Source organism: Myotis myotis, unplaced genomic scaffold (assembly GCF_014108235.1).
Source record: "Myotis myotis isolate mMyoMyo1 unplaced genomic scaffold, mMyoMyo1.p scaffold_m19_p_4, whole genome shotgun sequence".
In the NCBI taxonomy this organism is placed as follows: Eukaryota; Metazoa; Chordata; class Mammalia; order Chiroptera; family Vespertilionidae; genus Myotis; species Myotis myotis.
The window spans coordinates 129,041,924-129,057,361 of NW_023416346.1; the positions used below are offsets into that span (position 1 = coordinate 129,041,924).

At 42.0% G+C, this 15,438-nt stretch overlaps 1 protein-coding gene across 5 annotated transcripts in view; it reads left to right on the plus strand.

The window, feature by feature from the left end:
* The window catches only part of ARHGAP6 (Rho GTPase activating protein 6), a 502,460-nt gene that overhangs the window by 429,746 nt on the left and 57,276 nt on the right, over window positions 1-15,438 (plus strand). For all 5 annotated transcript variants that reach the window (XM_036305304.1, XM_036305305.1, XM_036305307.1 and 2 more), the window contains 5 exons: window positions 656-912; window positions 3,868-4,063; window positions 10,563-10,618; window positions 14,095-14,245; window positions 15,280-15,428. In XM_036305304.1, the coding sequence (XP_036161197.1) occupies window positions 656-912; window positions 3,868-4,063; window positions 10,563-10,618; window positions 14,095-14,245; window positions 15,280-15,428 (809 nt within the window). The remainder of the gene's footprint in view (window positions 1-655; window positions 913-3,867; window positions 4,064-10,562; window positions 10,619-14,094; window positions 14,246-15,279; window positions 15,429-15,438) is intronic.

Here is a 15,438-nt window from a genome sequence, read left to right on the forward strand (position 1 = left end):
GGGAACTTCAAAGTATATCTACTTAATTGAATTTGCCTTTGCTTCATGCATTTCTCTATGCTAGCGCATTATGGACACTATTGCATTTATTTACATATCTGACTCTGCACTCCGCCACTCCACTCTCGGAAGCTTCCGGGAGCAAGGACTGGGCCTACCTTTCACAGGCTTTGTACTCCCCATTGAGTAATTTGACGTGGCACATAGTAGGTCTTCAATAAGTGCCTGTCAAATGAATGTATCAATGCAGAGTCTTACCATGCCTTGTAAGCTTTGGGGGTTCTTCAGACATATAAATTGAGGACTAACTCTTTGTAAAACTGTGTCCTCATGAGGATAAACTATTATGTACATTTTATCAAAAATATCACATTTCTCTCTAAAGTCATTTCCTTTCAACCATACTTGAGATATGTGGAGAAAAACAAGAGGCTGAGAAGTCTAAAGCCTATAATAGTTATACACACTAGCTTTCCTTATTGAAATAGAAACTTTGGCCACTCTGATCAACACAAAAGTCATCTTCTTATTTGGATTGAGCAATCAGTTCTTCCAAAAACAGCCATTTGAATATGTCTGCCCTGAGGTCTCACGCATCAGTGAAAGTCTCCACTGGTCCGGTCTTTCTCTGAAAATGAATGTGTTTCGATTCCAGAATTCATCCCGCAGGCATTTGGAATGCCCTTGTCCCAAGTCATTGCAAATGACCGGGCCTACAAGCTCAAGCAGGACTTACAGAGGGACGAGCAAAAGGATGCATCCGATTTTGTTGCCTCCCTCCTCCCATTTGGAAGTAAAAGACAAAACAAAGAACTGTCAAGCAGTAACTCATCTCTCAGCTCCACCTCGGAAACACCAAATGAGTCAACGTCGCCAAACACCCCGGAACCAGCTCCTCGGGCCAGGAGGAGGGTGAGTTGTTCAGTATTTTCTCTGTAGCCAATGCGAGGACAACCAAAGGTGTATGAGGTTATTTTCTGAGCCTTTGCTCATGCGAAAACTGGAAATGTCATTTGTGTCCAGGTATGTCAACAACTCCATTCCGGGAGAATTTACACCGGCTCTATGGCACCTGGCACCCACTCAAAGCCTTTCCCTCATCCCTCTCAAAGCTCTCAGGCACCCCTCCTTGTTTACATATATATCCCATGGTATCCCGAACATTCTACATCACCATTGATCCTGGTCTATTGCAATCTTCTGTTGCGTTCGGAGACTCTCCCATGAGACCATGAGGCTGGAAGGCAGGGCTGGATGTTTTTGTTCATCTCTTCATCTTCAGCCGAGAACCATGCCTGGCCCAGTGAATTGCTGCTGGTTTCATAAACAATCTTTTTCCTGGAACTTTCTTTTTCTCAGATATATATGTAAGCAATACTGATATGTTACCATTTATTTAGTGAGTGCTGTGTCTAGGCACCGTACTATTATTTGGCATTTCACATTTCACATTTCAAGTGAAGAAAGCTGAGTTTTCAGGAAAGCTGGTTGGTGACTGGCTGAGTCCGTTGATAAACATTTCTAAAACTTCCCAGGTCACTGGGAGAACTTCTCTCTCTTTTCTCTCACCTGGAGGCTCCCAATTTTTGTCACCTCCAGCCTTTGACTAATGCCCTAGTTAAAACCCTAGACCAGTGGTTCTCAACCTTCTGGCCCTTTAAATACAGTTCCTCATGTTGTGACCCAACCATCAAATTATTTTCGTTGCTACTTCATAACTGCCATGTTACTACTGTGATGAATCCTCATGTAAATATCTGATATGCAGGATGGTCTTAGGTGAGCCCTTTGAAAGGGTCGTTCGACTGCCAAAGGGGTCGCGACCCACAGGTTGAGAACCGCTGCCCCAGATACTTCTCACTTGAAATCCATATTTCTCCATCCACCCCCAACATTCAGGACCTCTCCGAGATAGAGGGGCACACGAGCCACTGCTCTTTTTCAAAGCTTTGGTTCTGTGTAAAAAGGAAGACATGACCACCTTTGAATTTGCATGATGGAATTGTTCTTCCAATCCTGTCATTGTCCCTCAGACTGTCTGTCCAAACCCATATATGGCAATGACAACAAGACTCTACATTAGAGTTTTCTGGTAACTTAAGCCAGTAGTCGGCAAACTGCGGCTCGCGAGCCACACGCGGCTCTTTGGCCCCTTGAGTGTGGCTCTTCCACAAAATACCAGCTTTTCCACAAAATACCGACTTCTGTGCATGGGCCATGAAGTTTCTGTCGCACTGTACGTGCACGCCCGCAGGTGGTATTTTGTGGAAGAGCCACACTCAAGGGGCCAAAGAGCCGCATGTGGCTTGCGAGCCACAGTTTGCCAACTACCGACCTAGGCCTATGCAATTGGCCTCCCAAATGCATTCTCCTCTTGTGCAGGCTTCCCAGGACATCAGCAGCCAACTTCTTCCTCCACACTGCATCTCAGGATGGGCGACTGCACAGACATGGCTGGTGCCCTGGTCCCTGCCCCTGGACCTTCACTATTCCTAGCAAGCTGGCCTTCTCACCTGCCAGCACCTCACCTCTTTGCTGAGGGCTTTCTGTGATGGCCAGAGGAGCCCCCCCAGGCAGATGACAGGCTGCACAGACTGAGTGTGGCATTGATACCACCTCCCTGCCCCTATCAGAGCTACTCTTTTTATTTTTATTTTATTTTTTTATTTATTGCTTAAAGTATTACAAAGGGTATTACATATGTGTCCATTTTATCCCTCTGCCCTAGACAGTAGAGCTACTCTTTTTAAAAATATATATTTTATTGATTTCAGAGAGGAAGGGAGAGAGAGATAGAAGCATCAATGATGAGAGAGAATGATTGCTCAGTTGCCTCCTACATGCCCCCTACTGGGGATCGAGCCTGCAGCCTGGGCATGTGCCTTTGACTGGAATCGAACCCCGTACCCTTCAATCCATAGGCCGACGCTCTAGCCTAGTGGTTCTCAACCTTGTGGGTCGCGACCCCTTTGACAGTCAAACGACCCTTTCACAGGAGTCACCTAAGACCATCCTGCAGATCAGATATTTACATGACGATTCCTAACAGTAGCAACATGACAGTTAGGAAGTAGCAGCAAAAATAATTTTATGGTTGGGTCACAACATGGGGAACTGTATTTAAAGGGCCAGAAGGTTGAGAACCACTGCTCTAGCCACTGAGCCAAACCAGCTAGGGCAGGAGTGACCATTTCTTAACTGAGGAGCCCTTAATTGATGACTCTTGAGACTTGGAGTAGAAATACCTCAGCTCTGTCACACCTGAGCAGGGCTAGCTCAGGGGTGTTTGATCCACACTATCTCCCAGGGGCCCCCATGCAACTGGACTCCAGCTGCCCCTGGTGGTCATAGGCTGGGTGAGGCCCCCGTCAGGGGCTGCTTTCTCTTCCATGTCTCATTTCCCCACTCCCCTGCAGGTGGCTGCGGGGACCACTTCCCTAAGAAAGTGCTTTGTGCTGCTTCTGGGAGAAAGCAAACTAAAACTGTTTTATTTTCTTCTTCACAAGATTTCTCTAACTACCTCATTCATTGAGTATGCGATGTTTTCTTGTTTTAAGGAACAAAGTGGTTGCGTTCAAATATTTTAATTATATGTTTGCCCTCTTGTCTTTCATTTGGAAAATGTTGTCTATTGTTGAAATTGTCACTGCCAGTATCTTACCCCATGTACGGACGTCTTCTAACTTTTTCAAAAGATGTTTGGTTTTTTTCCCCTCGCAATATACAAGCAGCACAATTAAATCAAGCAGTATTATTTCAAGCATGATAAATAATTATAGGTAAAAGTATTCCTGGATGGCATCTGGGGGAAGCTGTTTTTATCTTCTCTGTCTGCACGCTTTGCTCATGGCTATGTGTGATTTGCAGGGTGCCATGTCAGTGGACTCCATTACAGATCTTGATGACAATCAGTCTCGACTTCTAGAAGCTTTACAGCTCTCCTTGCCTGCGGAAGCCCAAAGTAAAAAAGAAAAAGCAAGAGATAAGAAACTCAGTCTGAATCCTATTTACAGACAGGTTCCCAGGCTGGTGGACAGCTGCTGTCAACATCTAGAAAAACATGGTAAGCAGACCTGTCTGTCAGTACTAAAGACTTTCATTAATTCAAGCATCATTTACTTAAGCACCCAGTTTAATTCTGTGTTCATTGGATCAAACTCTGGGCCAAAGTTTCCTTTGTGAAGATGGTTTATGGCACTAGCCGGTTTTGCTCAGTGGATAGAGCATCGGCCTGTGGACCGAAGGATCCCGGGTTCGATTCCTGTCAAGGGCAAGTACCTCTGTTGCAGGTTCCGCCCCGGCCCGGGCTCTGGTCAGGGTGCGTGCAGGAGACAGCCAATCAATGTGTTTCTCTCACATTAATATTTCTCTCTGTCTTTCCCTCTCTCTAAAAATCAGTGGGAAAAAAATAATGGAAAAATATCCTCGGATGAGGATTAAAAAAAAAAAAAGATACCTTTTGGATGTGTTTGCTTAAGAGATTCCTGGACTAACCAAGATTTTGGGGGGAACATCCACTTGATGGCATTCAGACTACCCAGACCCCAAGAGTCTTCAGAAGTAACCTTTGAGGCCAAGAAATTTAGGGGAGGGTAAGATCTGTTGGACTAGGCCTGTCTCCAGGATCCCCTTCAAACAGAGAAGACCCACTTTTATCTTTGTTTATACATTGAAGTCACTCATAAGGCTTCCTTTAAAAAATAAGAGTCCAGCTTCTTTAAAAAAAAGATTTGAAAACCATTTCTTGCAAGAATAGAAAATACATAGTTTTTGACAACAGGTTCCTATATTGCTTTTTGCATTTTCGTGGGAAGGGTGTCCACTTAAAATTTCTTCACAAAGACCCCTTTGGCAACTCAGTTTCAGATAGTATATTGACTTAAAAATACTGAAATTTAGACTTGGCTCATCAAACGGCCATTTTCATAATCTAAATTTGTTGGCTATATAGTGTTAGAATGCATTTTATGGACAGAAGAAAAGTTTTTAACTGCTGCTTTACTATAAAAATAATATGCTTAGTGTATTAAAGGGAAAAAAGAAAGGAAAGCAAAGAAAATTCTGAGGCTATTATGTAGCTATCACTACTGTTAAGATGCTCATTTCTTTCTTTCTAATAAAACTGGGACTTCATTAAAAATTATTAAGGATATAGCTAAATCTCTTAAGATCATTATATATGGGAATCACTTGATTACATATGAGTGACTTAATTAATTATGTTGAAATTATATGTTTATACAAAATATTAATACATGTGTCGGTGTACATGTGTGTGTATGTGTTTTTCTATCTGTCTCTTCTCCTTGGCAGATAAACCGGAGTTCAAGAGAAAGGTCTTAGTCATTTTGAATTCTCAACACTTAGTATCATGATGAGCACAATGTAGATGTTCAATGAATATTGTTTGAACAGAATTGTTTTTAAAAATAGCTTAACAACTAAAGAGTAAAATACTATGAATATGTAAACGCAGCCCCAATTTCACTATGAGGTAGAAAAAGAGACGCTTTTGTAACGAGAATTGTCCTTATAAAGGATTTAGCGAGTGAACTGTAAATATTTTTAAAAATTCTAAACAAGAAAATACCACTCCAAGCATGCAAGATTCCAGAGCCAGGCTGAGGAACTGCTTTTGTGAAAGAAAACTTGGTGTATCTTATTTTCTTTTTGAAAATAAATGATAGTATGTGAGCTAGCATTTCCTTTAAGCTGATTTAAAAGCAGGGCGATTCACTTTCCTTTTGAGAATAATTAAAACGCAGCTTAAGGCCTAAAGGAAAGAAGGCAACTGGGCCATCTCTCAAGGCCCCGGCTCTGTTCTGGGTTTCCATGGTGTTTAGACCAACTGGCTCCTGGACCATAGGAGACACGTTCAAAATCAAGCAGATATTAATCTTGTTCACTTTAAACCAATGAATAAAAAGCAAACTTCAAAACACAATTCTTTTAGAAGACTTTGTTTGCCAGTTTTTGAAATGGGTAGCAAGAGTTTGATTCACTTTAGCCTTATAAACATTTATCAAAGATCATTTTATTCTCTCCAAAGTTGGTCTAGACCAGTGGTTCTCAATCTTCCTAATGCCGCGACCCTTTCATACAGCTCCTCATGTTGTGGCGACCCCCAACTTCATTGTTACAAATTGAACATAATGAAAGCATAGTGATTCATCACAAAAACAATATGTGATTATATATGTGTTTTCCGATGGTCTTAGGCGACCCCTATGAAAGGGTCGTTCGACCCCCAAAGGGGTCGCGACCCACAGGTTGAGAACCGTTGGTCTAGACCAGTGGTCGGGCAAACTCATTAGTCAACAGAGCCAAATATCAACAGTAAAACGATTGAAATTTCTTTTGAGAGCCACATTTTTTAAACTGAAACTATATAGGTAGGTACATTGTTATTCACTTCATTAGGGTACTCCTAAGGCTTAGGAAGAGCCACACTCAAGGGGCCAAAGAGCCGCATGTGGCTCGCGAGCTGCAGTTTGCCGACCACAGGTCTAGACAATTAGCTAGACTCCGTCTATATTTGTGTCCATCACCCTTCCCCACTTATATTTCATCCAAATGCTTTCTATACCATCGGGTCAAAATTCCTTAAGCATCCCCAATTCCCCAAAAGCACACGTGAAAAAAAAGAGACAATATAATGGAGAGTCATACCCTGTGGTATTTCTGGGATTTAGGCCGGTTTTCGGGTGGGGCCTCCTGCCTAGTATGCCTGCCCTCCTTACTCACATTCCCCAAGCCTGACATTCAGGTGCTCTGGGTCAAGTTTTCATTTCAGTTTCTGATGAAAAGGAGAGAAAGGTGATCACGTCCATTTCTGGGGCAGGGCACAGCGAAGTCACGTTTCTTTGCCAGATCTATGCCTTTTTTTCTCCATACACCTGTTTTTACCAGTGACTGTCTTTTTTTAAAATATATTTTATTGATATTTTACAGAGAGGAAGGGAGAGGGATAGAGAGTTAGAAACATCGATGAGAGAGAAACACCGATCAGCTGCCACCTGCACACCCCCTACTGGGGATGTGCCCGCAACCAAGGTACATGCCCTTGACCGGAATCGAACCTGGGACCCTTCAGTCCGCAGGCCAACGCTCTATCCACTGAGCCAAACCAGTTAGGGCACCAGTGACTGTCTTAAGTCAAGGCTACTGAATGCCTAGACTGTATCTTCTCTTTGAGGAAAATCACTGTGAGGCTTATTCAGCATTGGCTATCTAAATGCTGTTATTTGCTGTCCCTAAAAAGTAAATAAATAAATACTTTTTAGAGTTAAAATAGATAATAATCAATTGAGATATATAGTAATTATAACAATTGATCACTAAGTAGCTATTTTCTAAATCAGTCATTTTTACTCAGTGGAAAAGTACTATAATTGAGAAAATCATGTCAGAAATGGACATTTCTGAACAGTCTGGAGGAATTCAGCCAAATGAAGAATCTCATCTTGTGTAGAAAATGCCCTTATGCGATATCTCACCTATGTAGAAATTTCAACTATCGGAAAACCATCAGAAAATAAGAAAATAAATGTGGTCCAAAGTACACATGCTGAGACCTACTATTATATTAACATTTTCCATTTTGCACAAGAAGACTCACTCCGTTCAGTGAGGGCATAGTTCCCTTTACATAATAGTCGATGACAGATATATTCTAAGTCAGCGGTCGCCGACTGGTGGTCGCAGATCACTGGTGGTCCGTGAGGTCCGAAAGGTTGGTGACCGCTGTTCTAAGTACAGTGGGGCCTTGACTTACAAGTTTAATTCGTTCCGAGACCGAGCTCATTAAGGAGCTCGTTAACTCAAATTACTCTATCAACTCAATGCAAAAAATCGGCCGAGAGACAGCTGGTATCTCAAAAAACTCGTTAGTCGGGACACTCGTAAGTCAAGGCCCCACTGTAGTTCATATGCATTAGCTAATACTGAATCACTGTTTAACTTTTGAGGCAGATACTTATGCTCATTTTTCAGATGAAGACATATAATTCTGGCCCTGGCCAGTGTGTCTCAATTGGCGGGGTGTCATCCTATGCACCCAAAGGTCACCAGTTTGATTCCCGGTCAGGGCACATGCCCGGATGTCCATCTTGATCCCTGGTAGAGGGGGCATGCAGGAGGCAGCAAATGGATGTTTAGCTTTCACATCGATGTTTGTCTGTCCCCCTCTCCCTTCCTCTGTGTCTAAAAAGCAATTAAAAATCTTTTTAAAAAAGAAATATAATTCTGGCCTGGCTGGCATGGCTCAGTGGTTGAACGTCGAACTATGAACCAGGAGGTCATAGTTCGACTCCCAGTCAGGGCACTGGCTCGATCCCCAGTGTGGGGTGTGAAGAAGGCAGCCGATCAATGATTCTCTCATCATCGATGTTTCTATCTCTCCCACTTCCTTCCTCTCTGAAATCAATAAAAACATATTTTAAAAAAGAAACAGAACTCCGAATTTGATTTTAATAGCTTGCTTATCCTGTTTTCAAGCTCCCAGAGAGGTAGAAGCAATGAGGCCTGGACTCAGTTGTGAGGCAGACACAGTGATGACAGAAGCAAGAGGGTACAGAAGTCTCTGAAAATAGATACAAAGCAAGATCCCACCCAAGATCAAAGTGCCAACATAATGAGCCCCTCTCTCACCACGATCCGCTCAAATTAGCCTGGATACCACTCACAAGGCAGACAAGTGATAAGTGGGGTATTTATGGATGTCGTTTCTAACTAAAGATCCTTAGAAAACCCAATAAAAAGCCTTGTACTTAACGCATAATGTGACAATACTATAAAAGAATACACAAAAAGATTGTACTAGTCAGAACTGTTTCAGTGGCAAGAGAGAGGAACCTCAATAAAACTAGATTAAGCAAAGGACCCCCCCCCCAAAAAAAAAATCCTATTACATACTGGAAGTCTGAGTATTATATACCAGTTCAGGCACAGCTGTGACTATCATTTTAAAATTTAGGTTAGATGTTATATTTTATTTCTTTAAAATATATTTTTGTTGGTTTCAGAGAGAAAGGGAGAGGGAGTGAGAGATAGGAACATTAATGATGAGAGAGAATCATGGATCGGCTGCCTCCTGCACGCCCCCCCACTGGGGATCGAGCCTGCAACCCAGGCATGTGCCCTTAACCGGAATCCAACTGAGGACCCTTCAGTCCACAAGCCGACGTTCTACCCACTGAGCCAAACCTGCTAGGGCCATAATACCTCTTATGAAGTATTTTTGCCCCCAAAATCAAACCAGAATCAGAGGAAACTCTGGTTCTAAATGTCTTCAGAGGAAATAAAGAGGAGAGAGGAGCATGCTAATGACACTACAAGTGTCCAAGTCCAGATGATGGGAAAGTCTACAGAGGGAGAGCTATGCTGTTTCTTCATGAAACCAGTTACGAGGAAAAAACACAAGCAGAGAGGGAAACACATCCATTAAGAGACTAAAAGGCATATAGATCTATCACAGTTTGTGAACCTTATGTGAATGTTGACTGGAAATTTAATGATATTAAGGAACTATTGTTGAAATGTCTCATGTGTGATAACACTTGTTTGTTTTAAGAGAGCTAATTATTTAAGAGCAGTCTCTCAACCTCCACAGTAACCCCACTTCTAGGATATGATCCTAAGAAAATTAGAAGTGTGAACCGAGACCTATGTACAGTTGTTCATAATAGGGCCATTTGTAATGCAAAACAAGTGCATATGTGTTGGGGGACCTATATGCCAGGCAGGGGGGAATATGAAGTGAATTGTGGCATATTCATACTATAAAGTATTTGCATGCATTTTAAATGACATTTACAAGGAATTTTTACTGGCGTAAAAAAAAAAATCTTGTAGCATAATATGGAGTGAAAACAGTAGCATTCTCTCTCTCTCTCTCTCTCTCTCTCCCTCCCTCCCTCTCTCCCTCCCTCCCTCCATATATGCAGGGGTGGGCAAAAGTAGGCTTACAGTTGTGAGTATGTGAACGTTTATTCTTGCATTATTACTTATTAATTATATATTTGCATTACAACTGTAAACCTCCTTTGGTCCACCCCTGTATATATATTGAGAAATGGCTGGATAAAAAGAACCCCAAATATTAAAGAGCGATTATTTCTGTATCAGGTGTTTTTTTGAAGTATATTATTTTTTACATGTTTCTGCCTTTTATAGATCTTCTTTAATAAGTACATGTTTTATGTATGGTCAGTAAAACAAGAACTATTTTCAATATTGATAAAGAGCTAAAAATTCATATAAAATTCATGATTAAGTAGTTATTCTGAATAATAAGAGAAATTGTTACATAACTTTTCTCATATGGAGGTGCGGAAGCGCATCATAGCACATGAAAAATTGTTTTAGCAGAAATGTTTAACATCAAATTATCCCGTTGGTTATAGGGCTAACCTGTAGGTACTGGAGAGTGACAGTGGGCGCATTAAGTGATGGAATTTGCATGCTGTAGCCCAGGGCTGGCCTTCTGTTCTGTTTCTATTTTGACTTCCGCCAGAGTTTCACGCCATAAAACAGGTCTGTTGATTTTGTTTGCTTGTTTGCAGGCCTCCAGACAGTGGGGATCTTTCGAGTCGGAAGCTCCAAAAAGAGGGTGAGACAAGTAAGTGAGAAGCAAAGATGATATTGTACGTTTCCCTTGACTGTCAATGGAATCACCTCGTGCCAAGTTCCAGCTTTTGCAAATTCACTTCTGAATATCTTTTCTGCACGTTCCTGCCAATTAGAGTATAATTGAATCCCGAGAGGTAAAAGCCAGCAGGCCAGCAGCTCAGAGCCTCAGAAAGGTTGCGATTGAGTTAGGATCAAACACTTGAAAGCAAAACATCCAGACGTGTGCATGGTGTGTACAGCCGAGCAAAACTGATTTAGAAATATCTTACTGAAACTGTAAACGCAGGAGACTCAGAGAGTACCTAATCAGTCAGCGATAAGAAATAGAAAATAATTATACAGCACCAATATTTTACTAAAATGCAATATGAATAATGCCATTAGCATTCATGCAATGGGATGCTTTCAGATGACCCTAGGACCCTAATAAATAATTCTCAAAAATAAACAATTCTTATGAATTTTCCATGGAACCAGTGATTCCCAATTCATTTTTCATGTCTTGATGTCCTTCAGCGCCGTGCAACATTCTTGCAACAGAAGCTTGCTGTCGGAGCTTCAGGAATACTGTCTTCTGATCAGGCAGATATCTGTGTTCATGATGGTTTCATAAAAGGCAAACCATCCTTTGGGAAAAGAATTCATCTGTTGGCTGAAAAAAATTAAAATGTTCTTTTCCCTGTGTTGGTTTTAACAGAAAGGAATAAGGAACTTAACAACTTAAAAATGAAGCCAAATCAAAATTATTTTCAGTTGGATGAAGCTGAAGGAATATTTATTTAGATTATTGCAACTAACTGAACTAAATACCCCCTCACCTATCTTATTTTTTTTTCAAGATAAGAGGTCTTTCAAAAGAAGTGTGTTTTCTGTTTGGTTTGTTGGTTGGTTTTTATTTTTCATAGTCACACAAGAGACTGTTGAATTCTATGTCACAACAGGACGTGCAGGAGGGACGATAGCATAGTAATATGTCTTAGGCCTCTGCAGAATTGCAGGGTGTTTCCACCAACATTATCTCATTCAATCTGCCCACCAGCTCTGAGTAGCCCCTTTCAACCACTTCTTTTGAGGATTCAAGAGATTAAGAAACTTAAGTCAATATCACACAATGTTAAATTCAAGATCAGAACATTTAGACCAAGCTCTTTCCATGGTCCATTCTTTCTGAATGTGTGTGTGCTCAGAAAAGAAATAGGGTGTGTTCGAGCCCTGACCAGTTTGGCTTACTGGTTAGAGCATCTGCCTGTGGACTGAAGGGTTGCGGGTTCGATTCTGGTCAAGAGCAGATACCTTGGTTGCAGGTTCGATCCCCGGCCCTGGCCTGGGTGCCTATGGGAGGCAGCCAATCGATGTGTCCTCTCACATCAATGTTTCTCTCTCTCTGTCTCTCCCCACCCCTTCCACTCTCTCTCTAAAAATCAATGGAAAACATACTTGGCTGAGGATTAACCAAAAATAAATTAATTAAAGAAAGAAATACGGTGTGTTCGAATGATCACAAGTGCGAGTGGCACCCATAGAAGCCTTCTCTCTAGCTGCCTCATGCACAGTAATGGAAAGTTGCCCGGACAGTGGTTCAAGACAGTCATGGGCATTTTCTTCAGGTGGAGAGGTAGTGTCAGGAATTACTCCTCAGTTATATCTGGATCCAGCAAAAGAAAAACTGCATGGAGATTATCTAATAAAAATAGAATTCGTGGTCATTTAGACTTAGATTTCAAGAATGAAAGACTCTCTAACTCACTCACCATTTCATCTTGTTATATTTCCTTCTTAGCACCCTACACTTTTTCTTCAGAACAATTGTCACAATATTAACAGTTAATTAATCATTTGTGGGATTACCAGGTTATTACCTGTTTCTCTTATCAGCTTGAGAGCTGGGGAAGGGGAAGGACTTTGCCTCTTCATTCACCACCATACTTTGAGGGCCTGGGACACAGGAAGCGTGCATTACATCTTTGTTGAATGGATGGATGAATGGATGCTTCAACACATGAACTCTTATAGAAGCTCATTGCATTGAATAGATTCATAAACTCACATAATTATTTGTAGAGAACAATACCTAAGAGAAGTTGAGCTGTTAGTGATATGTAGGGTGCAGCGCTATGACTCCCTTCTTCTTGCTATTGTGTCTTCCTGCTGCTGCTGTGAATGCTAATAAACCTAGTATAATGATTTAAGGCCTGGAAACCTTCTGGGAACTGTTACTAAGCTACTTGGACAAATATAAGGCAGCTTTTATTTAGTTATTGTCACCTTTCAAGACTTAGTCATGCTTGGCTCATCGGGTTTTAAATTTCATTGTTTGCAGAAAAAGCTCTTTGCTTTCTTGTCGAGTATTTCTGTAAAATGTCAAAATTCCAACATGGTAGGAATGCTGATATGCAAAACTGCTATATAATGGATTCATTCCTCCCTCCCACAATTATAGTTGACCTAACCCCTTAGCTCTTCTTCCCAACTTCTGGATATAGTTATCAAACCCTCTGCTTGCATCATTAACAGTAAACCCACAGATACTTTTATTTAATAATGCACTTACATGTATATTCCTGGCTGGGTTGCATAGACTCTGTAGATCAAGGCAACATGTTGTTTGCATCTCCTCCTTGGGTATTAAGTTTATGCAGATCTTTTCAATATATATATACACACACACTAGAGGCCTGGTGCATGAAAATTCATGCACATGGGGGTTCCCTCAGCCCTGCCTGCACCCTCTCACAGTCTGGGACCCTTGGGGGATGCCCACCTGCTGGCTTAGGCCTGCTCCCCAAGAACAGATGATCTAAAAGAAATAATCATATCCTTGGGTAAGGATTTTTTAAAAAGGTAATGGTTGCATAAAAATTCACTGCCGGCAGGGCTGAGGGGACTGGGAGACTCTAGCAGAAGGTGCATGGAGCGGCCGGATCCACACGCCTGCCGCACCCCCCTTCCCCCACCCACGGGGCTGAGGGGACTGGGCGTTGCCATCTTGTGAGGATGTTATGGTCAATTAGCATATTGCCTCTTTATTATATAGGATACACACACACACACATATATATATATATATATATATATATATATATATATATATAGAGAGAGAGAGAGAGAGAGAGAGAGATTTCAGAGAGGAAGAGGGAGAGAGAGAGAGAGAAACATCAGTGATGAGAGAGAATCATCATGGATTGGCTGCCTCCTGCACACCCCCTACTGGGGATCAAGCCCACAAGCTAGACATGTGCCCTTGACCAGAGTTGAATCCAGAACCCTTCAGTCCATAGGCCAAAGTTCTATCCACTGAGCCAAACCAGCTAGGGCTATGCAGATTATTAAAACTACCTGAAATACATATCTCCTCACCTACGTAAACTTAATACCAGATGCTGAAATCACAGCGCTTCTTTTGCTGGGCACTGAACATAGAGCTATGGTGTTACGAGACTGCCACTTGAACTGTTGTCTTTCCAGTTACGCGAGGAATTTGACCGTGGGATTGATGTCTCTCTGGAAGAAGAGCACAGTGTTCATGATGTGGCTGCCCTATTGAAGGAGTTCCTGAGGGACATGCCAGACCCCCTTCTCACCAGGGAGCTGTACACCGCTTTCATCAATACTCTCCGTGCGTAACACAGCTATCAGTAGGAATGTGTTCCTGGATTACCGGGATGTCCAACTCACTCATCCAAGCCTTGTGCCTGTGTTTCCCACTAACTTTTGGTCCTTATTTATTGGTCTCTAATGAGTGGGTTATTTGGGGAATTTTCTGGGATTCACCCTGGAGAGAATTAGCAAGAAGCAAGTTGCAATAGAACAAATGGATGTAGCCAAGAATATGGGATGCTTTCAGATGACCCTAGGACAGTAGAAAGTGCTGTCTATTGATGCTTTGAAGTAATAGCAAGAGTTCCCTTTGAATCTGTGCCTAAAAATGAGTTTGCATTTCTTGCAAAAAGAAGGAGTGAGAAAGGGACTCAGATTGAGAAATGGGGACAGGCAATATTCCAGGGAAGCAAGATGGTGTAGCCCCGTGCCAGGACTTTCCCTGTGGCCACTTGCAGGCTATAGAGAAAGATCCCATGGAGGAGAAAAGGAAGGTGAGGGTGGGGTAAGAATAGGTTAGAGCTGAGTCAGCCTCCATACCTTTCTTCCTCCAATGCTGTAATTCAGATAGGATCACAAAAGAGAGAAGACGCTGTCGTTGCACTGTGTCTTAGTTATTGCCAACAAAAAGTCTATCTCTTCCGTATTGCTCAACAGAAAAGAGTTTCAGCTATGTTATAAACTCAAATTTTAAAATGTTTGCCAATTCTCAGTCATTGTTAGTAAATATTAACCACAAATGAAAGACAATAATACCCCGAGTAAATGATTAGCAATGCCAGGAAAAGGAGGGAGAGGAAAGGGAAATTAAGGTACCTTCCTAGCCTGGATTATAATGCTTGCTCAAGATGTTCCATTTCCCCAGGTCTAATGAATCTTTACATCCCTCATAGAACCTTGCTGCTAAATTGCTAAATCAGTGGGTGAAGGAAAGACATGTGACCTGATCATCTCTTTCTGAAGAAAGTTGAGAGGAGGGCCCCTCCTCTGAGCCTAAATCGTGTGAATTCCCCCATTTTACTGACTTAGAGCGCCTCTTCTTGCCTTGCTTAGTGTTGGAGCCAGAGGAACAACTGGGCACCTTGCAACTCCTCATCTACCTTTTACCTCCCTGCAACTGCGACACCCTCCACCGACTCCTCCAGTTCCTCTCCATTGTGGCCAGGCACGCCAACGACAACGTCAGCAAAGATGGGCAAGAGGTATGCACCC